The following is a 23,920-nucleotide window of genomic DNA, read 5'->3' on the forward strand; positions in this document are numbered from 1 at the left end:
CAACAGTTGAGACCATTCTTTTCTCCACTCCCCCAGCACGAATAGAGTTGACAGGCAGAAGAAAAGATCCAGGCCACATAATCCCGTCACACAAGCTGTTCAGAAGGAGCCAAGCTATTGAGCCCTTTGCCTAAGAAAACTCCTAAGAACCCCTTTGTCTTTTGAATACCCAGGCACCTAAATAAAACAAAAGCCTCGGTCGGTGTTACTGAAGTGCATAAATATGACCTGATGGACTTTCACTGAATTGGAAGGCATGTTGGGGATAGTTATTGTTATTGTTTGGACACTCAATTGCGACTCCACGGACTGTAGCCTGCCAGGCTTCTCTGTCCATGGAATTTTCCAGGCAAGAATACTGCAGTGGGTTGCCATTTCCTTCTCCAGGGGATCCTCCCGACCCAGGGATAGAACCCAAGTCTCCTGCATGGCAGGCAGCTTCTTTACCACAGAGCCATCCGAGAAGCCTATATTGGGGATCTTCTGCCTTAATATAAACTGTGAAAATATAATAATATAATATATACTGTGAAAATATAAACTGCGCATGTGTGCAATTAATCTCGGGGAGCCCTAGGAGAGGTGTCAAGAAGTTGGGTCATTATCTCCAAAGCAGTTGAAAGTGATAGACAAAGCTGAGCCCTGTGTGGCTTGCTCATGGGGAGAAAGATGCCCTACATATCAAAATTCAGCGGGGCCGAGATAACAAACTGGTTTCAAATCCAAGCCTTAAATCAAAAGACTTGAGTGCATGTCAGGAGAAGCGTCCATTCTGTCCCCACAGGTTTGAGATCTCTGGCTGAGAGCCCAGTTTGAAGACACTAGTTAGTTTGTTCTTTATTTTCATCTGAAAGTTACAGGGCTATTTATCAACAAAAATGACTGTCTGGGCAGCAAAATCCAGTGGTTTCTATGTACAGGCCCATTCCTGGGGTCCACACCTCTGGAGGGGCCTCCTCCCCCAAGGCCTCAGTGGGCTTCTTCCCAGGCCTTTAGGAAATAAGCACAAAGACGCAGGGGATGAAAACCAGCCTGTCCCCGGCACCTGCTTTCATCCCACAGGAAGGTGGTGGCTGCCTGTGGGGGAGCCAGGCCTAGTCTTGGGGTAGCGGGTGTGGGGGGCCTCTCTCTGGGGAGCCCATCCTTCCCGTGCCCACCTCCTGGGCAGGCTCTCGTTGGACATTCCTGGGACTGCTCTGGCAGGCTCACGAGTTCCCACTCTAGCCTTCTTTTCTTTCACGTCGTGATTGGAACACCGTGGTGTCCCAGCCTCCCATTCTGGAGGCCACGAATTGCGCTGTGGAGCCTCTTCATTTGTCCCTGTTTTTTTTTTTTTTTTTTTGTACAGAAACGACAATACTCTGGATCGGACCTTTTTCCCCCGCTCAGGAAACAGAAGCCGCTCAACAGGTACAGTTCTGCTGGTCAATCTGCTTCCGGCAGGGTTCCATGGTGACAGCCACGCCCACCCCACTCCGGCCAGAGGTCATTCGGGTCACCTCGCTCCAGGTGTCCGTGTCTGGGTCATAACACTCCACGCTGTCCAAGAATGTGTGACCGTCGTAGCCCCCTGCAGGGAGGGCAGGAGGGATGGTCGGTCACTACTCCAAGGGGGTGGGGGTTGGGGGGGTAGGAAGGAAGGAAGCATGTGAAACCCTCCTACTGAAAGGGGCTAGGTGGGCTTCTCCGCCCAGGCCTCACCAAGAACGTAGATCCTTCCCTGGTGAACGGTAATTCCCAGGGCGCTTCGCCGATGCTTCATGGGGGCTACGAATGTCCACGTTTCTGTCTCCACGTCGTAGCGCTCTACGCTGTTGAGCTGGTCCTGACCATCGTAGCCCCCCGCGGCATAGATACAGTTGTGCAGGACGCAGACTCCTAAACCGGACGACACAGAGAGGGTGACTCCAGGGTCTGGCCTTGGGGGACCCAGCCATCACCTTCTTGGGGGGACACCCTCCCCTCTCCCGTCACCGTCTTCCTTCCTCCCCTCTCCTGAGGGGCCCTGTAGAGACAAAGCCAAGAGCAAGGAGCATGAGCTCTATAAGCATCACTCCCAGGGTGGGGAGGGTGCTCCTCCTTGCTCCCCTCCCCGCAGCCCCCTCCCACCTGCTCCGCTTCGGATGGTGTTCATGGGTGTGATCATCCGCCACTCGTTTCTCTCTGGGTAGTAACACTCGGCTGAGTTGAGGCGGTTTGTCCCGTCGAAGCCCCCGACCGCGTAGAGCAGACGGTTGAGGACAGCCACTCCCACCCCGATCCTTCGTGTCAGCATCGGGGCCACCAAGTGCCACTCGTCCCCCTCCGGCTCATACCTGCCACAACAGAGTAGCAATGACAACAGCAGCCCCAGCCGGCCTGAGACACTGACCCCCACTGATATTCCACTGTTTTTTTTTTCTTTTTAATTAAAAAAATAATTTTATTTGGCTATGCTGGGCGTTCCTGGCTGCACAGGCTTTTCTCTAGTTGCGGTGCGCAGCTTCTCACTGCAGCGGCTTCTCTAGTTGTGGAGCATGGGCTCTAGAGCAGGTGGGCTTCAGTAGTTTCTGCTCCAGGGCTCCTACAGCACTGGCTGAATAGTTATGACGCACTGGCTTATAGTTGCTCTGAGGTATGTGGGATCTTCCTAGACTAGGGATAGAATCCATGTCTCCTGCATTGGCAGGTGGATTCTTTACCACTGCAACACCTGGGAAGCCCCTTACTTGAACTCTTCAATTCTCACAAGGATTCCCTACAATGCAAGTTATCAGTAGGTCCGTTTTCTAGACAAGGAAACTGAGGGTCATGGTCCCCATCTGCTCAAGGTCGCCTGCACCTCTGCTGGACTCAAATGGCTCCATCAGACCACTGCCTAAGCTAAGTGTTGTGTGAATGCAGGAGACATAGGAGACACCAGTTCAGTTCCTGGCTCAGGAAGATCCTCTGGAGGAGGAAATGGCAACCCACTCCAGTATTCTTGCCCAGGAAGATCCCCTGGAGGAGGAAATGGCAACCCACTCCAGTATTCTTGCCCAGGAAATCCCATGGACAGAGGAGCCTGGTGGGCTATATAGTCCATGGGGTCACAGAGTCAGACATACTGAGTGAGCACACACGCAAACACAGGGTCACCATGCACAGCTGTACTGTACACAGACTGTGTACTGCACAGGGCACCACGTCTAAGGGGGCACCTTCCACGTTAACGGACCTCATTTGTGTGTTTCTTACAACCATTTGTGGATAGATGGCAGATAAATTAGCATATTAACATTCCGACAGTTTCAAACTGATGGAACTTTTTCCAAATCTGCTAATAGTCATTTTAAGGGTATGTGATGGCCCTGTAAACAGTTCCCAGGCCAAGACACATCATCCAGGGTCATGACCATACATCCCCCAGGAGTTTAGCTTCACCTTGAGGCTTCCACTCCCTGAAGGCAAGGCACAGAGAAAAGCACTCAACAATTGAGGGAAGACGTCCCTGGAGGTGCAGTGGATAAGAATCCACCTACCAAGGCAGGGGACATGGGTTCGAGCCCTGTGTCTTCAATCAGGAAGATTCATGTGCCGTGGAGCAACTAAGCCTATGCCACAACTGCTGAGCCCGCGTGCTGCAACTACCGAAGCTGGTGGGCTTAGAGCTTGTGCTCCACGAGAGAAGGCACTGCAATAAGAAGCCTGTGCACCACAACGAAAAGTAGCCCTGGCTCGCAGCAACTGGAGAAAGCCTGCGTGCAGCAACGAAGACCCAGCACAGACAACAATAAATAAACAAATATCTTAAAAGAAAGACAGGAGGAACCCTCAGATCCCAATGGTGGGGGACGTGTTAGCAGCAGAAGCCCCAGATCCCACGCCTCCTGTACCACTCACCTCTCCACACTGTTGTGGTGGATACAGCCATGGGAGCCGCCAACGGCATAGATATGCCCGTCGATGACGCCCACCCCAATTCGGTTGCGGGGTACGCTCATGGAGGCGCAGGGCGACCACTGGTTGGTCATGGGGTTGTAGCAGTCCAGGGCGCTGGAGTCGGTGTTACCATCAGGCGAGTTGTTGCGGCCGCCCACGGCGTACAGCAGCCCACCCACCACACAGCCCGCCAGGCCGCTCCGGGGCACCTGCAGGTCCGCCAGCCGGAGCCAGGTGCCATCGCTGGGGTTGTAAGCCTCCAGGTAGCTGAGCGACTGGCGGAAGTAGCCACCGGCTGTGTAGATAAGGCGGCCCACCTTGGGCGCCCGGCAGGGCATCACCTGCGTGGGCTTGTGCAGGGTGAGCTCCTGGAAGATCTTCACCAGGTAGTCCTTGCAGCGGGAGTCCGACTGCAGGATCTCACACTTTTGCAGCTGCATCTGCAGGAAGTGGGGCGTGAGCGAGTGGCAGCGCACAGCCCGCAGCAGCGCCTGCACGTAGAAGCGCCGCTGCTCGCAGTCATACTTGACCCAGTTGATGCAGGCGTGGAAGACCTCGGACTCGCAACGCACGTTCAGGTCATCCCGGCTGATGAGGGTCGCCAGCTGGCAGTGGGACAGGTTGAAGAACTCCTCTTGCTTGGCCACCTGCAGAGGGCGACAGTGTCATGGGCTGACTTACAGGTCTCTCTCCACTCCCACCTCCCAGCCCCTCGCCAAGCCCCTGCTAGGACCTTGGACAAGACACTCAATCTGCCTCTGCTAATCTCAGCTTCCTCAGGTGTGAAATAGGCATTCGAGGGACTTCCTGGTGGTCCAGTGATTAAGAATCTACCTGCCAATGCAGGGGACACAGGTTTGATCCCTAGACTGGGAAGATACCACATGCCTTGGGGCAACTAAGCCCATGTGCCATAATCTTGAGCTCTTGCTCTAGAGCCAGTGCTCCACAACAAGAGAAGCCACTGCACTGAGGAGCCTGCACAGCACAGTCAGAGGAGAGGCCCTGCTCACTGCAACTAAGGAAAGCCTGGGAACAGCAACGAAGCCCCAGCACAGCCATAAATAAACAAAAATTTAAGGAAGAAAAGAAACAGGCATTTGAATAGTATTAAACGCTCAGTGTGTGAGAATTCAATGAGTTAACACTACATGCCAGGCATATAGCAGGTAAGTACATAAATGGGAAAAAGAAACGTCACCTCTTAGATTTTGTATCATTTTGTATCTTAAGTGTAAGAATGTTACCCTTTTCTTTTTTTAATGAAATTATTTTTTCAAAAGAGCAGACTGACTTCAAAGCAAATAGCAACAGAATATGTTAGAAAGAAAAAAAAATTCAGGCTTGAAGAAAGCAGCCTGAGTTGCAGTGTTGGCCCACTACCTTCTAATTGTACCACCTTGGGCAAAAACCTAAAACACTCCGTGCCTTGGTTTTCTTCCTCCATAAAAGGGGGATTATGCTATGCTATGCTAAGTCACTTCAGTCGTGTCTGACTCTGTGTGACCCCATAGACGGCAGCCCACCAGGCTCCCCCATCCCTGGGATTCTCCAGGCAAGAGCACTGGAGTGGGTTGCCATTTCCTTCTCCAATGCATGAAAGTAAAAAGTGAAAGTGAAGTCGCTCAGTCGTGTCCGACTTCCAGCGACCCCATGGACTGCAGCCTACCAGGCTCCTCCGTCCATGGGATTTTCCAGGCAAGAGTACTGGAGTGGGGTGCCATTGCCTTCTCCAAAAAGGGGGGGATTATATTAGTTGCTAATTCATAGCAGGGTTATTGCTAAGGTAAATATTTCTTGTCCGGCACTGTCTATATAAATAATTTCAGTCACCCCACATCAGGGGGATCCAAGCTTCCTGTTACTCCAAGCCGAGGCAACCCCCTGACACCAGTGTTGTGCAGGTCAGTGGGACAACCCTGCTCTTGGGCCACCATCCTGGAAGCCGTAAGTTCTAAGACTAACGTCAGAGCTTCTTGGGGCATTTGGTCAACCCCCAAGATGGTAGAGAATGAGAGGCATGGAGACCAAGACTAGTGTCCACCTAGCTGGCCCCAGCCACAGGAGGATGATTTTAAAAATTTCCAGGAAGGGGGAGTTCCTTGGTGGTCCAGTGGTTGGGACTCAGCGCTTTCACTGCCAGGGCCAGGGTTCAATCCCTGGTCGGGGAACTAAGATCCTGCAAGCTATGTGGTGTGGCAAAAAAAAATTCCAGGAAGGCATTCCAAAGCATACCTCCTAGGATAGCTGGGAAGACTCAGAGATTTAAAGGCTGGAAATCACTTAGAACAGAGGCTGGCCCACACCAAGTATTCAACAAGCACTCATTTTCTCTACTCACAACTTCCTCCACTTAAAAATGAAAATGAAACAAAGATTAGTGTGAGCACAATACTCTGTGGACTAAAGAAAACACTGGCAGTTGACAGCATGTCACGGGTGTTCAATAAATATTTACTGACTGCCTGGAGTGTCAGGCCCTGCTCAGGGCAGCCTATGGTGGAACTGCTGTCATAGTCACTGCCCTCTGTCCCCACCTTTGACCCAAGGGAGCCCAAAGACCCATGAAGGTCTCAGTTTCTTCAGCTGTTTCCCAGATTTGTCACAGATATGTAGACTGGGAGCTCAACCCTATTTTTCTTCATCTCCTTGCCTTGACCCTTCACCTCTCAAGGGGAGACGGTGATGACCCACCTGTTTCCCGGTCCTCCCAAGGCTGCTCTGAAGCCCTGGTGCCATGTCCCCACCCCTCACTCACCTCCCCAAAGTGCATGTAGATGTATTCCCGGGCACGCTGGTGCAGCTCCGTACAGCCAATCTGCTCGGCAAAGTTGGCGATGCCAATGGCGTTGCTGGGATCCAGCTGCTGCACCAGGAAGTCGCTGCAGGCGCGGACCACGCTGTCGATCTGGTACATGACAGCACCGTTCATGACATGGAGCACACACTTCTCCCCCATGGAAATGGACGCGGTGTAGGCAAACTCAATGAGCCGCTCCATGACCTTTGGGTGGATGCCCTCAATGGACACCACCTCCATGCCCTGCTCCCGCAGACCGTTGGTGAACATGGCCTTGAAGACGGGGCTGGACGACGCCAGCACCACCTTGTGGGCCATGAACTGGGCGGCAGGTGCGTCCTGGTACTTGACCTGCAGCGTCACGTCGCATAGCTGCTGGCTGAGCCGCAGTTCGTTCATGATGCCAAAGGCCTGCTTCGTGTGGTCCTCCAGGGTGTAGCTGAAGGTGCGGTTGCCATGCTGGGAGGGCGTCACCTCGGCCTTGCACTCGGTGGAGGCGTACATCGCCGTGTCCCCTGCCCCCTCAGGGCGCTGTGATCTCAGGGGCAGGAATTGGGTATGGGCCCCGGCCCCGCTAGGCCTGGGTTCCGGCTGCATGGGGTTCCAGGTGACAAGGGACAACACCACCACTGGTACTCAGGGGCCTGGAGGGGGAGAGCACAGGGCTGGGCACGGGGCTGGGGGCTAGGCCTTCTTTTCTAAGATAAAGTGACTCCGAGACCAGTTTTCCTTCCAAGCCCGGGGAAAGCAGTGTTCATTTGCGCTCCCTAACTGACCCATGGCCCCACCAGTCCAAGGGCCCACCTTAAATGGTAGGTCACATGGTGCCCCTCCCCTGCTCAGAATCCCATCATTCTCTGTGGCATGAAGAATAAAACCAAACTCTTCAATGGCCTGCAAAGCCCTTCATAGTCAGCTCCCGTCCACCTGTTCCCTTTGCCCATTCTGTTCCAGCTCTCCGGGGCCCACCCCTTCTCAAAGCATGTCCAACTAATTCCTTCATTCACCCCATCAACATTTCTCGGGGCATGTCCAGGCACTGTTCTAGGCACCAGAGACACAGCAAGGAGCCAGACAGACATGCAATGAGCCCCCCTGGAGCCAACACCGGGGAAAAAAGGACTATAAGTGAAATAAGCAAGATTTGGGGTCATGAAGAAAATGACAACAGCATTGTGACAGTGTGCCGTGCAGGTGTTTATTTAAAATCAGGTAGTCCAGGCCTGTCTTGGAGCTGGGACTAGAAGGATGAACTTACGAAGGGGGCAGGTAGGGGGGTGGGTGGGTGGTTGTTAGCTTTCCAGGCAGAGGGAACAGTGAGTGCAAAGACTCAGAGGCAGAATGAGAGCTGACCTGGAGAATCAGGGAAGAGTGTGATGAGAGGGAAAGACTAGTGAAGGGAGGGTGTCTGTGAACCCTGTGGAGTCTGGAGGGTCAGGGCGTGAGCTGGGTTTGAAAAAGTCAAGCAAAGAGAAGGCAGGGGATCTACAAGAGGTTCTTCTTATTGTTTCCTGGGCTCCACTCAGAGTCACCTCCTCTCTGTTTTATTTCCATCACACCACTTGTCAGGAATGGAAATTAGCTCCTTTGCTTGCTTGCTGATGGATGAAGGGTCTCTCTGGCCCTGAGCCCCAGGATTCAGAGGGCAGGTAGCCCTGTGTAGGTCAGGGTCCTGCCCACCCTCTCCTGTGCCTCCCCTGCAGTCCGCCTGGGGCCTGGCACTATGCAGGGGTCAGTAAGCTGCGGCTGGCTGACTGCCCACTCCACTGTGCCTGCCAGAGCACCCTCCTCTTCCACCGTGCCCTGGACACTGCTTGGCCGCCTCTCCCCAGCCGAGGCCCGGGCCTGCCTCTTGGTCTTTAGCCAAACGGTCAACGGTGCCCCCTGGGCACCGGACACTTCTCCCCCACCCCCCCGCCAAGAAGCGGTAAGTGGAGGGGGGGCGGGGGGCACTGCGCATGTCCCGCCGACGCAGCCAAGGCCTAGAGAAGGGAGGAAGTGACCCCGCCGCGGCCTTTCCATCGTAAGCCCCGGGGCGCAGACCAAGGTCCCCCCCGCCACAAACGCCCCGGGATCCCCGGGCTTCCGTCCGAGCGACGCTTCCTGGGCCTCTCGCTCCAGGAATCACCCGCCGGTCGCGCCGTCCAACAAAAGGTCCGGACTCGAGCCGCGCCCTCCTGGCCCTCCGCAGAGCCGCGGGAAACCCCGAGGCGACCGGGCCCCGCATCGCCCAGTGCTCCGGCCCCCGGACATGGTCGCAGAGCACTCTAGACCCTCGGTGCCCTCAGCCCGGGAGCGGGCCACTTCACTCACCCCGCCATGGCCGCGCTCGGGCTCCGCCTCCGTCGCCCAGGCCCGGGCGCCTCCATCGCAGCTCGCAGGGGGGAGGCGCGGAACGCGCGCAGGTCACCATGACTAAGCAGAGCCGGGAGCCGGCCGTGTCAGAATAAAAGTCCCCGCGGCCCCGGGCCTCGGGCGGCGGAGACGGCAGCGGGCCGCTCCCCCCCACCCCCGCTTCCCCGCCCACGCTCGCTGTTGCCCAGTTGCGCAGCCCCAGAGCGGCGTCCGCAGTGCCGGTAATCGCGGCGGGGCCAAGCAACCATCCCTGGGCGCACCCAGCCCGCGTGGTCGGAGCCGCCTAGAATCAAAGCCCCGGGTTCGAGGCTCAGCGCTTCCCTGCACCCGGGATCACCGGATACCCCTCCCCGCCGCCGCTTGTGCGTTCACCTGCGTAGCCTCCGATACTGTCACCGCGGGGTGGGGATGCCAGGGGGCGCGGCGGTGGCTCCTGGCACGTTGGTGCCACCCGCGCACCGAGCTTCCGGGAAGCCCGAGGGGCCGTGGCCTGCCTCGGGGGCGGCTCCCGCCTGACTTTCGCTATTGAAGACCCGCGAGCGCTTCCACTGTCCGGGGCGGCGGGGGAGGGGGTTGTGGCTGGGCTCCGGGTCGGCGGGGCCTACGGGGTCGCGGCCGTCGAGTGGGGGGTTAGCCTCGGGACGCCCGAGAAGGAGGCGGGGAGAGGGCGGAGAGGGCGCGGCGGGGAAGGAGTCGTGATTCCCCGCCCTTCCCTCAGGTGCCCGGCGCCGATGGGCGAGGAATAGGGCGGCGGGCAAGGGCGCCACGGCTAAGCCCACCAGGCCCGTCCCCCCACCCCTTCGCAGTCCCTTCCATCCGCCGTGTTTCGTCGTCTCAGCGCGAGTCTGCTTCCCACGACCTGCTCTTCTTTTAACTCCGCACAGTGCAGGCCTCACGTTCAGGTGGCCGAAGGATCCCGGCAGAGCTGTCTACCTACCTACTGGGGTTTTCATTGTTTTTACTTTTTATCTCCAATCTGGAGGCGCGAGGAGCTCGCAGTTGAGAATTCGAACTCCGGCTCTGCCACTCTCTAGCTCTGCGCGGCTGGACCCATAATTTAACCGCTCCATGCTTCAATTTCCTTCCTCGTAAAATGTTAATAGGGCTTCTGTGGTGGCTCAACGGTAAAGAATCCTTCTGCAATGCAGGGGACACAGGATCGATCCTTGGGTCGAAGAGATGCCCTGGAGAAGGAAATCGCAACCCACTCTAGTATCATTGCCGGGGAAATTTCATGGACAGAGGAGCCTAGTGGGCTATACAGTCCCTGGGGTCTTAAAGAGTTGGACACCACGTAGCAATAGATGTTAATAATACAGGCACCTACCTGGTAGATTATTGGGAGAACTAATTGAGAATGCTAGCGCTCAATAAATATGAATGATTGTTATTTTCCATGGAAAGTGATACTGATTTTCCATTTATGCTCTTTGTTATATAAAGTTAACTTTTAAATGTATGTGGGGTTTTTTTCTTTTAAGAGTCCGTCTGTATGAAACGCTAGACTGAACAGATACTGGTCTAAGAAAGGATTCCGCCTGCCCCTGGGGTGAATTTGGAAGATTCTGCCTCCCTGCTCTGGGTTTGGGATTAATCCCACGCAGGAGAAGGCTGGGGTGGGGTTCCTTGCTTCTCCTCCCTTGCCGGTGGCGGTGGTGAAGCTGTGGTTTGAGTGCCTCCAGAGGTGGCGCCATAGCATAATCGCCAAATACTGTATGGGGAGTGGCTGAGGCTGTGAGTAAACCCACACCCTTCTCCACATGCCAAAGGAAACCTCTGGTATATCTCAAAATTAACATCTACAAGCCCTGAGACCCAGCAGTGACATGTGCAGTAATTTATCCAAGGTACCCTTGCACACGTTTAGGAGGGTGTATGTACACAGATGTTTATTGCAATACTGTGTTTAAATGCCAAGTGTTGGATTTAACATGTGTGCATCCCTAGGGCCCTGGTGTAATCTATGCTGTGAAATACTATGCAGCCAGTAAAAAGAAGCCATTAGCTGTGTAAATGTTTTACCTCAATATTTTTAAATGTGAAAAAAAAAAGCTCTGTAAAGCAATTATTCAATTAAAAAATAGTGACATAAAAAGTGTTATGGTCTGTGCCCCCTCCCCACCATCATATATTGAAGCCCTAACATAACAAGATGATGGTATTTGGGCTTCCAAGGTGGCACAGTGGTAAAGAATCTGCCACCCAATGCAGGAGACTAGGGTTTGATCCCTGGGTCAGGAAAATCTCATGAAGGAAGAAATGGCAACCCATTCCAGTATTCTTCCTGGGAAAATCCCATGGACAGAGGAGCCTGGCAGGCTATAGTCCATGGGGTCCCAGAGTCAGACACAACTGAGTGACTGAGCCCACATATAAAAATAAGTGATGTTATTTGGAGATGGGGGCTTGGGGAGGTAGATTTAGATGAGGTCATGAGGGTGGGACCTTCATGATGGTATTAGTGCCTTTATCAGAAGAAACACCAGAGAACTTAGATCTCTTTCTCCACCATGTGAGGACACAGCCACAAGGCAGCTGTCTATAAGCTAGGAAGAGAGTTCTCACCAGAAGCTTACCATGCTGACACCTTGATCTTGGACTTCCAGCCCTATGAGAAATAAACTTTGGTTGTTTAAGGCACCCGCTGCTGTGGCTGCTAAGTCGCTTCAGTCGTGTCCGACTCTGTGCGACCCCATAGATGGCAGCCCACCAGGCTCCCCCGTCCCTGGGATTCTCCAGGCAAGAACACTGGAGTGAGTTGCCATTTCCTTCTCCAATGCATGAAAGTGAAAAGTGAAAGTGAAGTCCCTCAGTTGTGTCCAACTCATCTCGACCCCATGGACTGCAGACTACCAGGCTCCTCCGTCCATGGGATTTTCCAGGCAAGAGTACTGGAGTGGGTTGCCGTTGCCTTCTCTGTTAAGGCACCTAGGCTGGTCCAATTAACACAGTACAAAATCTAGACATGCAACAATTTCCAAGATGATACTATTAAACGATCAAAGCAAGGTGGAGAGCAAAGCTAAAGTTGTGTAAAAAGAGAGAAGATGTATTTACATTTCAGCTCATTTACCCACAGAATGGCTCTGCAAGTTTCCCAAGTGTATATATCCAGGAGTGGGAACTGGTGCTTTTTGAATTTTGTAAAATGTGAACAAGTAAATAACTCTTCTGCTATCACACCATCATCAAACAACTGAGCAATGGGGTGGGGTGGCTCAGGTTGCTCTGGAAGATTACAGGAGCCTGGGGATACTGGAACCAGGTAGGAAATTAGAATCAGTTCTCAAAGCGCACTGGCATATGACCCCAGGCTTGAGTGTTTGTGTTCCAGGAAATAGGTTGGTTTTCCCAGTGCTTACAGCATGCAGGGACGGTGTGAGCGTGGCCCACGGGAACTCAGTTCCCCTGGCTCGTCAGTGCCCCTCACCCGCACCCCTACACACCGCATGTCCCGGCAAATGGTGTGCCACAATCTGAACCCGAAGCCCCAGGCCCTTTCCCCAAACCCACCCTGCCCCTCTCCAGCCTGCCTCTCCACACTGAGGTTAGGAATGTGCCTGGGGACAGCTGGGAGCCCGAGACAGCTGGGAACTGTGGTCAGGATGCCTGGAACCTTTCATGGGCACAGCCGGGGGCCCTAATATCGCCCTGGCAAAAAATGCAGACCCTTGAACAAAGGAGTGTCGGTCTGGGCTTAACAGACCTCTTGAAAATGTGGAGCCTAACCTCCTTGGCTAATATCCTGGCTCAGAAAATAGGATAAAATACTCAGTTCCTGGATTCTCCTCATCTGTCAAATGGGAGTGAGAAAACCTACCTTACAAGATTGTAGGAAAGGTGAGAAAAAGGCATGTCCCAGGCCTAGAATACTATGGGAGTAACTATCCTGTTCTGTGCTTAGTCAATCAGTTGTGTCCGACTCTTTGTAACCCCACGGACTGCAGCCCACCAGGTTCCTCTGTCCATGGGGATTCTCCAGGCAAGAATACTGGAGTGGGTTGCCATGCCCTCCTCCAGGGGATCTTCCCAACCCAGGGATCGAACCCAGGTCTTCTACATTGCAGGCAGATTCTTTACCATCTGAGCCACCAAGGGTAAAATCAACTAATTACTCTTATTATTCAATTATATTTTTATTCTTTTATGAAGGATCTGATACCACTTTCAAAAAAATCTTGTTTCACAGAGGAACAGGCTGAGTCTCCTAGAGTCAAGTTTTAGGGTGCTCCGTCTTTGGCCTCTCCTCTAAAAATGAACACCTGTCCTTGACTCCTTTCTCCCCCACACCCAATTCCTTAATAATTCTGTCCAATCCCTCCCAAGTCTGTGGAGAATCCATACGTCCCAGTCCTTGTCATCACTCTCCTAGGCAGTTACCATCACCCAGTTCTCCTGGCTTCACCCTCTACAGAGAGCAGAGGCAGTTGTAAATGCCTGAGCCTGATTAAGTCCTTCCTCTGCCTAGAACCTTCCAGGAGTACTACTTCACTCAGAGCAAAAGAAGTTTCTCCCCTGGGTCCATAAGGCTTTGCCCCACCTGCCCCATTATTTTCCTTTGTTTCTTCTCTGCCTCTCCATCCTTGCTCCAATAGCACTAAGATCTTTGCTTTTGGGAGAACACACAGGCATATTCTAGCCTTAGGACCTTTGCACCTGCTGTTCCCCAATTCTGAAATGCTCTTCCTTCAGAAGTTCCCAGGACAAGGAATTCCCTAGCAGTCCATAATTAGGACTCCCTGCTTCCACTGCAGGGGTTGTGGGTTCATTCCAGATTAGGGAACTAAGATCCCACATGCCAAAAATAAAAGTTCCCAGGATTAAAAAAAAAAAAAAAAAAGTTCCCAGGATAATAATCACCTCAGCTCACAGCACATGTCACCACCTCTTCCAAAAGACATCACCTGACCACCATCGCATCACTGTATTGTCACCGGAATCATCTCCACACTTCTTCACGCCCTTATCATCTCTGAGTCCGACACAAGAACATCAATTCCACAAAAGCAGGGATTTTTGTCTGTTTTCTTCATTGCTGTGGAGTTTAGCGTCAATAAAATATATTTTCCTAGGTCTTTTCTGCTTCCACCATCTTCATCTTTGGCTGCTTTTTCCTATAAATTCCTGTATTTAAAAAGTCTGCAAAAGTGCTCTTAGGAAGGGCAATCGCGGTCAAAGGGCGTCAGTCTGTAGCTGGCGGGGTTACCAGGGTCCCGGCGACCGTGGGTGCACCAGGGCAGGCGGTGGAACCGCTGGTCTCTAACCCGTCCCTCTGGGGCGAGGAGCGCTCGGAGCGGCTGGAGCTGCCATCCAAGCCGGGAGGCAGCCAGCGGTGCAGGTCGCCCGAAGCCCCAGGGGCGCTCCCAGGCCGCCGGGAGGCACCTGGGTCTCGGCAGCAGGGGCCCCGGTTGCAGCAGACGAGGCGCAGGAGCGCGTGACGCAGGTCGCGGTTGGTGAACGTGTAGATGATGGGGTTCAGGAGCGAGTTGGCCATGGCCAGGCCCAGGAAGGGGTCCGCCTGCAGCAGTACAGGGCAGGCGCGCGCCGGGCACGCCACGTCCAGCAAGAGCAGCAGGAAGAGAGGGCCCCAACAAGCCACGAAGGCCAGGAGCACCACGCTGAGCGTGCGCAACAGCGCCAAGGAGCGCGGCGTGTGGCGCGCGCGCATCGAGGCGCCCTCGCCAGTCCTGGGGTGCGCCCGTAGGCGCCGCGCCTTGGAGCGAACCTGGCAGTATATCCGCGCGTAGAGCGCGCAGATGGCAGCCAGAATGCCGAGAAAGGCGAGCACGCAGAAGAGCACGTAGGCCTTGGCGTAGAGCGGCAGGACAGTGGAGCAGGCCTCCAGACGGCCCAGACAGTTCCAGCCGAGCGCTGGCAGTAGTCCGACGAGCAGCGACAAGCCCCAGGCGGCGGCCGCCAGCGCCAACGTGCGCCCCCGACGGGCGGCGGGCGCGGGTCCCCGACGCTCCATGGTGAGGAGGCGCTCGAGTGCAATGGCCAAAAGGCTCAGCACAGACGCGGAGAGCGCCACGAAGACGCCGCCCTCACGGGCGAACCAGAGCCCGGGCGACAGGCGCAGCGTGAATGGCCCCGACAGCAGGATGTTGGCGGCATAGGCGGCGCCGGCCAGCAGGTCGGACAGCGTGAGGCTGCCCAGAAGCAGGAACATGGGCGCATGGAAGCGCGGGTGGCGTCCGAGCACGACCAGCACGGCTAAGTTCTCCAACATGATGAGCGCGCACACGGCCAGGCACACGACGGCGTCTGCACGCAGTCCCGCACCAGGCTGGTACCGCGTACCGCGGAGCTTGCCGGTGTAGTTGTAATGCTGGAGGATGACCTCGCTCACCCGCGGCGCAGGCCGCAGCAGCCCCGGCTCCATGGGCCGCCCGCCCCAGGGCTGCGGAGAGGTTGGGAGCAATGTCAGGCCTGATGGTCACCATCCCCGGCGGCCTGCGAAGGCAGGCATAAGCGGTGCCTGACCTGGGAAGGGGGTTCTAACCCCCTACTCCCTACCCTACACTCACGCCGGGGTCCAGAGGGAATTTGGGATAGAAGAGGGGGTGTCCATGGAGACAGGCCGACACAAGGAGACAAATCATATCACGAAGGGACAGGGTAACAGAGTCCCACATGAAAGGGACACTAATAATTCATACACAGGCACGGATACTCAGAGGCATCTTAGTCAAAAACAGAAAGAAACAGCCACACAGAGAAAGGGACACATACAGTGACACATCGACAAGGACATGTGCACAGATAGTCACAAACTAGGGCAAAATTCGGAGTTACACCCTCTCAGGGAACCATGGAGGTAGGTTCAGGTCTTCCCTGGTGGTCCAGTGGATAAGAATCCACCGCCTCCCAGTGCAGGAGACAAGGGTTCAATCCCTGGTCCAGGAAGATCCCACAGGCCGCAGAGCAACTGAGCCTGTGCGCCACAACTATTGAGCCCAGGCACCGCAACTACTGAAAACTGAGCGCCCTAGAGCAACAAAAGAACCCACGCAAGAAGTCCTAGCTGGGCAACTAGAGAGTGGTCCCCACTGGGTGCAACCAGAGGAAAGCTCACGCAACAACAAAGACCCAGCACAGCCAAAAATAAAAATAGTTTTTTAAAAAAGAAAGCACAAAAAGAAATTTTAAAAAAAGGAAGTACATTCACACATGACAAGGGGACACTGAAAGATATATACAAATTCCCCTCCACACAGACAGGATTTTATGCCTAGTCTCACAGGCCACAATTTCACAACCTCCACCCACCCTCTGGGACCCAGAACCCCACAATCTACGCGCCTCGCTGCATAGAGGTTTTTTCCCTGCGAACTCCCCCCTTCATTCGCTGCAAAACCTCAGTGAGAAGGCAGAGAAAACTCCACCCATTTTGCAGGGCTAGAGCCTGAGGGCAGCAGACGGAATTCACCTCTCATAGACTCTTGCAGAGGGACATACACCTCAATAAAGTATAATACCTCCCAACTGTGACTTCGCGCTAAAATACCCTGGGCAGCTCTCCCCTTAACCCCAATTTACAAACGAGGAAACTGAGGCTCAGACGAAGTACCTCGCAAAGAAGCAGACACAAAGATTTTCATGCTCCACACAAACACATCCACGCAGAAACTGAGACACAGTCACGGAAGTCCCACTGAACAGACGAGAAAACCAGGGCCTGGGGAGGGGAACGGATTTAATTGAACAGGGCAGAAACAAATGCCTCCCAGACGGCTTGAGCTGCACACAGGGAATCAGGCGCAAATACAGACTCACAGCGAGTCACGGACTCAGCCATGCTGGGGGGAAGGGGACACCAAACACACGCAGATGAGGGTCACCCCAGGGTCACACTCGCTGCGCTGGGGACACTGCGCAGTGGTTCGCAGCCTGTGTACCTCCCACCTCTCCTCCTTTTGCCTGGAGACAAGGGTGAGGTAGCGAAACTTGCAGTGGTGTGGCTGGGAGAGGACGAGGCGGGGGATTCCGGGTGCCTCCTACCCCCATCCCGGGTCCCCGCATCCAGTCCCGAAATCTCAGGTTTTCCCCTTCCAAGAGCCTTCGGGAAAGGCCCCAGAAATCCAAGCCAAGGGGACAAGGGTGGTGGCCAGGGCAACTCCCACCCCCGGGCCGGGACGAGCCCCGCGCGCGAAAGGACCCGGTGGTGGACACTCACCGCTGCGCCCAGGTAGTGCGCGCTCGACAGTCGCGCGGCCGGGAGCGGAGAGAGCGGCCCCTGTTCGGGAGGCGGGGCTGGGGGCAGGCGAGAGGGCGGCCCCCAAGGCAGAGCGCTGGCAATCGCCAGCAGTTGCCCCCTCCTCCTCTTGGGGTACGGGCTGCCAGCCCGCGGCTGCCAGCGCGTGTCTGCCAGTCTGTACCACCCGCCGCGGCAACGGAACGCGCCCTCGGCGCCGACTGGCACTGGCCAGCCCTCGGCTCCCCCCTCCGGGCCCGGGCGGCCCTCCCAGGGACGCTCCGTCGCGGTGGGAGGATCCGGAGACACGAGCAGGGGGAGGGTTCTTCAGCCCGGGCGGCCGCAACCTGAGTTTATTCCCCCCCTGTCCCCCCAACACCTAATAGAGGGGTCCCCTCTGTGCTCTGGGCACTGATCCCTCCCCTTTTACCACCTACCTTCTGATTAAACGTCCTGGGCTGCACCCCAAGGACGTCCAGTCGACGGAAGAACCCCGGCAACCCGGGTTAAGAGGGGTCTTTAGCAGCCGTAGCCTCAATTCCCCTTCCCCCCAACAGATAGAGCCGTCGGCTTCGGGCTCAGGCCCCACCCCCTTTCCCCTCTCCCATCCCCAGTTTGGGGCGGGTGGGGGAAGGGCAGGCGCAGTCAAGATGCTGGTGGGAATCTTCTCCTCCCCAGATAAGAAGAATCTGGCTCGTAAGTCCCCCTGGTTGTCCCGCTTCCCCCACCCCGTATCTCTCCCCTTTATCACTCTGGACAACGTGATTTACTCGGTTATCAGGTTTCTGGGCTGTGTCCCCACCAGACAGTCAGCCCCACCGGGGCAGAGATTTGTGTCTGCTCTGGGCATTGCCTGGACACAAGCCCGTGCCCAATAAGCAGCCGCGGAGATAGTGAGTGAATGAATGACTGTCTCCCTCACTTTCTCCGTGTGTTTCTCCCTCCTGATTTCTCGGGGTGTCTCCGTCTCTGTTTCTCTCCGACTCTGTGTGTGTGTGTGTCTCTCTCTCCGTCGCTTCTTTGTCTTTCTCCGCCTGTGTCTCTCCCACGCCTCTCCCAGGCCTCAGCTCCTCCATTGGGCCAGTCCCAGCTGGCCCCGCACCCGCCACCCCCACTTCCCAGGAGCTTCCAGGCTGGGAAGCTCCCTCCGATCAGAGGCCAGAGCCGGGAAGGGGGGGCTGGGCCTGGCTGCTGCGACCTTCGCTAGGACTGTGCCCTTTGCACCGGCCGCCTCAGGTTCTGCTGGCCTCGGCCTCCGGTGGGGTGAGGGCGGCCCAGAGATGATCAGCAGATGGATCAGATGGGTCAGAGGGACGCCCCCCGGGAGAGAGACCCCTTGGGGCACCCAGGCTAGGTTGCATCCTCCTGTCACCTCTTAGGGATCCCAGTGGCTCCAAATAGAACCACTCTTCCCTGCTCCTTTCCTGGTGGGTCAGATGGTAAAGCGTCTGCCTACAACGCTGGAGACCTGGGTTGGGAAGATCCCTTGGAGAAGGCAATGGCAACCCACTCCAGTTCTCTTGCCTGGAAAATCCCAAGGATGGAGGAGCCTGGTAGGCTGCAGTCCATGGGGTCGCAAAGAGTCAACAGAACTGAGTGACTTCTCTTCTCTTTGCCTGCTCCAACAGATCAGGCACTGGGGCAACGCAGCCAGGGAAGCCAGAGTTGGGGGGTGCGGAGATGGCTGTTGGGTGGGGTGGGTGTGGTAAGATTTGAGTGCTGGAGCCCCCACCCTCCCCCACCAAGCCATCAAGGATGAGCCCTGAAGATTCCCCAAAGTGTCAGGGCCATGTGCTTGATAAATGACCCCCTTTTGTAAAGGGGAAGCCACACCCTAGGGTGGGAATGTGGCTGCTTCTCACCTCCCAAGTGGCAATCTCACCTCCCACGGGCCCTATATACAGTGGAGGGGGGCTTCCGGCCCTGGGTCCCCGGCCCAGCACCCCCAACTTGTGCCACTTCATGCATGAGATCCCACAAGATCACAGCCTTCTTCTGCTCCAGATGGTCCCATGGCTCCCTATGTGGCTCAGAGTAAAAGTCCAAATTCGAAAAATACCAGGCCTTCAAGGCCCACAAGGCCTGGCACAGTCTCTCCCTCTTTTATCTCCATTCTTCCTATTCCAGCCCCACTGTCTCCCCCCCGCACCCTGCCCCGGCCCCAGACCACATCCTCACAGTCTTCAAGACCTTGGGACTTGGGGATCAGCGTGACCAGAACACCCTGCCCCCAGCTCTTCCCAGGCAGTCACTTCCTCAGAGAGGCCTTCCCGTCTGTGTCGCCCTCCTCCCCAGTCTCACACTGCAGTTGGTACCGTCTGAAATGACCTTCATTATTTACTGATTCATATGGTACATCATATGTCTCTGCCCTGGACTCCCAGCTCCAGGAAGGCAGGGGCCCTGTCTGTGCTTCTCCCCAGTCATTGAGTAAAAATTAAGAGCTTGGAGACTGGAGCCAGGCTCAGTTACTTTGTAATCTAGGACTCAAGACAAGTGACACTCTCCTCGGAGCCTTGGTGGCCTCTTTTGTAAAATGGATAATGACAGTTTCCACTCTGAGAGATGCCCTTGAGGAGGAAGGCATGGAACGGAGCTTCCAGACACAGGTGAGTGTTCAATAAATGTTGGCTAGGGCACTAGTGGGAAAGAACCTATCTGTCAATGCAGGTAGACTTAAGAGATGTGAGTTCGATCCCTGGGTCAGGAAGATCCCCTGGAGGAAGTCATGGCAGCCCACTCCAGTATTCTTTGCCTGGAGAATCCCATGGACAGAGGAGCCTGGCGGGCTACAGTCCATAGGGTCGGACACAATTGAAGTGACTCAGCACGCATGCACAGGTGCTTCTGGGCACCACTGTATCCCTGAGGAGGAATTAGAAGGGGTACAGCTCAGGCCCCACCCGCCCCACGTACCACCACCAACCCAGCCCGCCCCACGCCTTGCCCCCCACCCATGCCTGGTCTCTTCCCAGGGAAGGGCACCCCTGCCACAGCCTGCCCGCCTGATGCATGCCTGGGCTGGCACACCTGCCTAGCAAGTTCTGCTGCCAGGGCCGTCACCCACAGGGGCTGCTCCACCCAATCTGTACCCATTCTCCCTGAGCTGTAGCCTTGGCTCTAAAAGAGCAAAATGCCTCCCACAGCCCCCTCACACTTCCACCCATCCAAAGAGGCAGAGGGCTGCAGCAAGACTTCCCAGTCCCCATCTCTATCTCCCATCTACCAGTTCTGAGGCTTGTATGTGGCTGCAGGGAGCTGCAAACTGACAACTTTCCCACGACCAGAGCAGTCATGTTTCCGCAAGGAGGGGAGGAGGTGGTGTCTCAAACTGTAGGTCAGAGGGCCAACTCTGCCTCACAACTATAAGATTTGTTTGCTTGGCTCCAAGGTTTCCCATTCAAACGTCTGTCTGAACTGAATAGAAACACTGTACTCGGGTGAATGAATTTGTGTCTCACAGGGGTAGAGCTTAATTTGGGAATAGCTATGTACTAGCATTGAACAAATAAGTACATAGATTGTAGATACTGACAACCAGTTTTCATACTGTTGGAGAGGAAGTTGCAAATAAGCACCGTGTTGCTAGATGGGGTTATCATTATGAGATGTTTAATAGTTAGAGATGAACCTATTTGCAAAGTGGAAATAGAAACAGAGGCAGAGAACAAACATACCGATGCCAAGGCAGGGGAAGGGTGGGTGGGATGAATTGGGAGATTGAGACTGACATATATACACCATTGATACTGTGTATAAAATAGATAACTAATGAGAACCGACTGTATAGCACAGGGAACTCTACTTAATGCTCTGTGGTGACCTCAATGGGAAGGAAATCCAAAAAGGAGTAGATATGTATACAGAGAGCTGATTCACTTTGCTGTACAGCAGAAACTAACACAACATTGTAATGCAGCTATACTCCAATAAAAATTTTTTTAAATAAAGGTTTATATTTTTTAATAAAGGATTATATTTTTTTAAATATAGGTTTGAGTGTATACAGATTTCCTAGCTCTGTCTGCCATGTGTCCAGAAGCAATGACACCCTAGAAGCAATGCATACACTCAGCATCCAGAACTGGTTTCTGAATGCCACTTTCCAGGAGGAGGAACCAGGGCTCCTTGGAGGAATGACTGCTTCTAGGATTAGGGCAGAGAAAATCCACAAGGACACTGGAGCCTCTTCTAGAGCCAGAAGTGGAGAAATCAAAAAGGCAAAAGGACAGGAGCCAGCCTGAAAAGAACTGCTGGCCAAAGCTGGGACAATTTGAACAAACTAGACAGCATTAGAATTGAATTATAACCTGAAGAATAAGTAACCACAAGTCCAAACTGATTTAAATACACGAGTGAGTCTATTTTAAGATGAGGGAGAAGGAACAACTCTTCCTGACAGAAAAATTCCAGTTAAGAAAAGTATAATGAGGGGCTTCCTTGGTCGGGTCCAGTGGTTAGAACAAAGAGCTTCCATTGCAGAGGTCGTAGGTTCAATCCTTAGTCGGGTAAGTAAGATCCCACAAGCTATGGGATGCAGCAAAAAAAAAAAAAAAATCACTATGCACTTTGGGTGATAATGATGTGTTCATGGGTCATGTAGATTCACCAGTGGTTCAAAATGCACTACTGTTGTGTGGGATGTCCATAGAGGGAGAGGTTTGGGGTGGGAGATTCTGGGTGTATACGGGAAATCTCTGTACTTTCTGCTCAATTTTGCTGTGAAACTAAAACTGCTATAAAAAAAAATAAAATTTATTAATCAAAAAAAAAAAAGGAGGGGGGATAAATTAGGAGTTTGGGATTAATATATACACACTACTATAGATAAAATAGATAATCAACAAGGACCTACTGTATAGCACAGGAAATATTCTGTAATAACCTGTATGGGAAGAGAATCTGAAAAAGAATGGATATAACTGAATCATTTTGCTATACGCCTGAAACTACCACAACATTATAAATCAGCTATGAAAGTGAAATGTTAGTTGCTCAGTTGTCTGTGATTCTTTGCGACCCCATGGACTGTAGCCCCCCAGGCCCCTCTGTCCATGGAATTCTCCAGGCAAGAATACTGGAGTTCGTAGCCGTTCCCTTCTCCAGGGGATCTTCCTCACCCAGGGATTGAACCCAGATCTCCCCCATTGCAGACAGATCCTTCACAGTCTGAACCACCAGGAAGCCCAAATCAGCTATACTTCAGTATAAAATAAAAATTAAAAAAAAATACATAAAAAGCATTGGCCTGAGAAATCCATGGGTGGATATATGTCCCCAGGTCACTCTACTGGGTCGCTTTGGGTATTTCTATTGCCAGCCTGGCCTCTGAAGGTATTTGAACTTGAAATGCCTAACTGTGCTGTCAGGAGCACAATTTTTTTTTTTTTTAATGTTTATATTCTTATTTATTTTCTGGGCCAAGTCTTAGTTGAGACATGTGGGATCTAGTTTCCTGACCAGGGGTCCAACCCAGGTCCCCTGCACTCAGAGCCTGGAGCCTTAGCCACTGAACCACCAGGGAAGTCCCTTCGTTTCGCTTTTTTTTTTCGTTTCGTTTTATGACTGAATAGTACTATTGTATCAATGTCCTTATTAAAATTTTTTTTTTTTTTTTAACCGAAGTTTATTCTTAAATGTACAATAGGTTCTCAGACAACACTTCATTCTAGCTACAGATGGCAACAGATATTATGGCAGGGAATCCAGATGTTTAAACAGGAATGGAAATAAGGGTCTTCGTTGCCTCAGACACAGGAACAGCTTGCTGCTACTATTGCTGCTAAGTCACTTTGGTTGTGTCCGACTCTGGGACCCCATAGATGGCAGGCAGCCCACCAGGCTCCCCCGTCCCTGGGATTCTCCAGGTAAGAACACTGGAGTGGGTTGCCATTTCCTTCTCCAATGCATGAAAGTGAAAAGTGAAAGTGAAGCAGCTCAGTCATGTCCGACCCCGCGACCCCATGGACTGCAGCCTACCAGGCTCCTCCATCCATGGGATTTTCCAGGCAAGAGTACTGGAGTGGGGTGCCATTGCCTTCTCCGAAGGAACAGCTTACTGTTTGCCAAATTTCTTAATTTCACCTCTGGCCAGAGGGCCTTTCCCCGAGGCCTTTGCTTTTAGCTCCTCCAGTTTCTTCTGCTCTTCCTTCTGTTTCTGCTTGAATGTCTTATCTTCCTGGTCCATCTCCTTGGCTTGCTTCCTGGGCTGCTTCAGGGGCTTCTTCTTGCCACCTTTACGGCCCAATATGGTGCCTGCTGCCCCTTCCCCAGACCCTGCCATCAGAAGTGCTAAAGATTTTAAAAGGCTCTGAGAAGAGGCTTTGAGTTGGGAGGAGGAGGGGAGGAGAAGGCAGCTTCGTAGGGATGGGGTAGGGGGGAAATCGCCTAGTCCCCAGGTGCTGGGCACAAATTGGGCAGAGCCATGCTTTTCTTACCTGCTCACTTCGGACCTTGTGAGCTGCCCAGGGGAAAATCTGACCACACCCTCCCACACATGTGTCCCCAGTTACTGCTAGGATTAAACCCAGGCCAAGGGAAGGGAAGATCCCCTGGAGGAGGAAATGGCAACCCACTCCAGTATGCTAGCCTGGGAAATCCCTTGGACAGAGGAGCCTGGCTGGCTAGAGTCCATGGGGTCTTAAAGAGTTGGATATGACTGACTTACTAAG

The 23,920-nt window shown here is 53.8% G+C and overlaps 3 protein-coding genes across 5 annotated transcripts; all 3 read right to left on the reverse strand.

Annotated features, from left to right (window-relative positions):
* Nucleotides 1–811: 811 nt before the first annotated feature.
* KEAP1 (kelch like ECH associated protein 1) lies at nucleotides 812–9,679 on the reverse strand. Of its 2 annotated transcripts, none has more exons than XM_070373654.1 (6): nucleotides 9,428–9,679; nucleotides 6,659–7,344; nucleotides 3,862–4,547; nucleotides 2,110–2,315; nucleotides 1,702–1,878; nucleotides 812–1,570 (listed from the first exon to the last, which is right to left on the reverse strand). In XM_070373654.1, the coding sequence occupies exons 2-6, from the start codon at nucleotides 7,295–7,297 to the stop codon at nucleotides 1,404–1,406; spliced, it is 1,875 nt and encodes a 624-aa protein (XP_070229755.1). In that variant the 5' UTR covers nucleotides 7,298–7,344; nucleotides 9,428–9,679; the 3' UTR covers nucleotides 812–1,403. The 2 variants fall into 2 exon arrangements, with proteins under 2 accessions (XP_070229755.1, XP_070229754.1); XM_070373653.1 differs by lacking the exon at nucleotides 9,428–9,679 and adding an exon at nucleotides 9,014–9,121.
* Nucleotides 9,680–10,105: 426 nt separating this feature from the next.
* Nucleotides 10,106–17,507, reverse strand: S1PR5 (sphingosine-1-phosphate receptor 5). Of its 2 annotated transcripts, none has more exons than XM_070373656.1 (3): nucleotides 17,232–17,507; nucleotides 13,916–15,455; nucleotides 10,106–10,239 (listed from the first exon to the last, which is right to left on the reverse strand). In XM_070373656.1, the coding sequence occupies exon 2, from the start codon at nucleotides 15,435–15,437 to the stop codon at nucleotides 14,238–14,240; it is 1,200 nt and encodes a 399-aa protein (XP_070229757.1). In that variant the 5' UTR covers nucleotides 15,438–15,455; nucleotides 17,232–17,507; the 3' UTR covers nucleotides 10,106–10,239; nucleotides 13,916–14,237. The 2 variants fall into 2 exon arrangements, with proteins under 2 accessions (XP_070229757.1, XP_070229756.1); XM_070373655.1 differs by lacking the exon at nucleotides 10,106–10,239 and adding an exon at nucleotides 16,626–16,733 and having other exon boundaries at nucleotides 14,013–15,455.
* A 5,797-nt stretch (nucleotides 17,508–23,304) lies between these two features.
* LOC138988587 (translation machinery-associated protein 7-like) lies at nucleotides 23,305–23,532 on the reverse strand. The gene has a single exon (XM_070374723.1). The coding sequence runs from the start codon at nucleotides 23,530–23,532 to the stop codon at nucleotides 23,305–23,307; it is 228 nt and encodes a 75-aa protein (XP_070230824.1).
* Nucleotides 23,533–23,920: the final 388 nt, after the last annotated feature.

This window comes from Bos mutus, chromosome 7 (assembly GCF_027580195.1).
Source record: "Bos mutus isolate GX-2022 chromosome 7, NWIPB_WYAK_1.1, whole genome shotgun sequence".
In the NCBI taxonomy this organism is placed as follows: domain Eukaryota; kingdom Metazoa; phylum Chordata; class Mammalia; order Artiodactyla; family Bovidae; genus Bos; species Bos mutus.

Bases quoted from the DNA above. Each gene is read 5' to 3' on its own strand.
- LOC138988587 (XM_070374723.1), bottom strand. From the start codon at position 23,532: ATGGCAGGGTCTGGGGAAGGGGCAGCAGGCACCATATTGGGCCGTAAA.
- KEAP1 (XM_070373654.1), bottom strand. From the start codon at position 7,297: ATGCAGCCGGAACCCAGGCCTAGCGGGGCCGGGGCCCATACCCAATTC. The intron at 2,316-3,861 runs GTGAGTGGTACA...CTGTTGTGGCAG, and splicing joins CACCACAACAGTGTGGAGAG to GTATGAGCCGGAGGGGGACG. The intron at 1,571-1,701 runs GTGAGGCCTGGG...CCCTCCCTGCAG, and splicing joins GGGAAGGATCTACGTTCTTG to GGGGCTACGACGGTCACACA.
- S1PR5 (XM_070373656.1), bottom strand. From the start codon at position 15,437: ATGGAGCCGGGGCTGCTGCGGCCTGCGCCGCGGGTGAGCGAGGTCATC.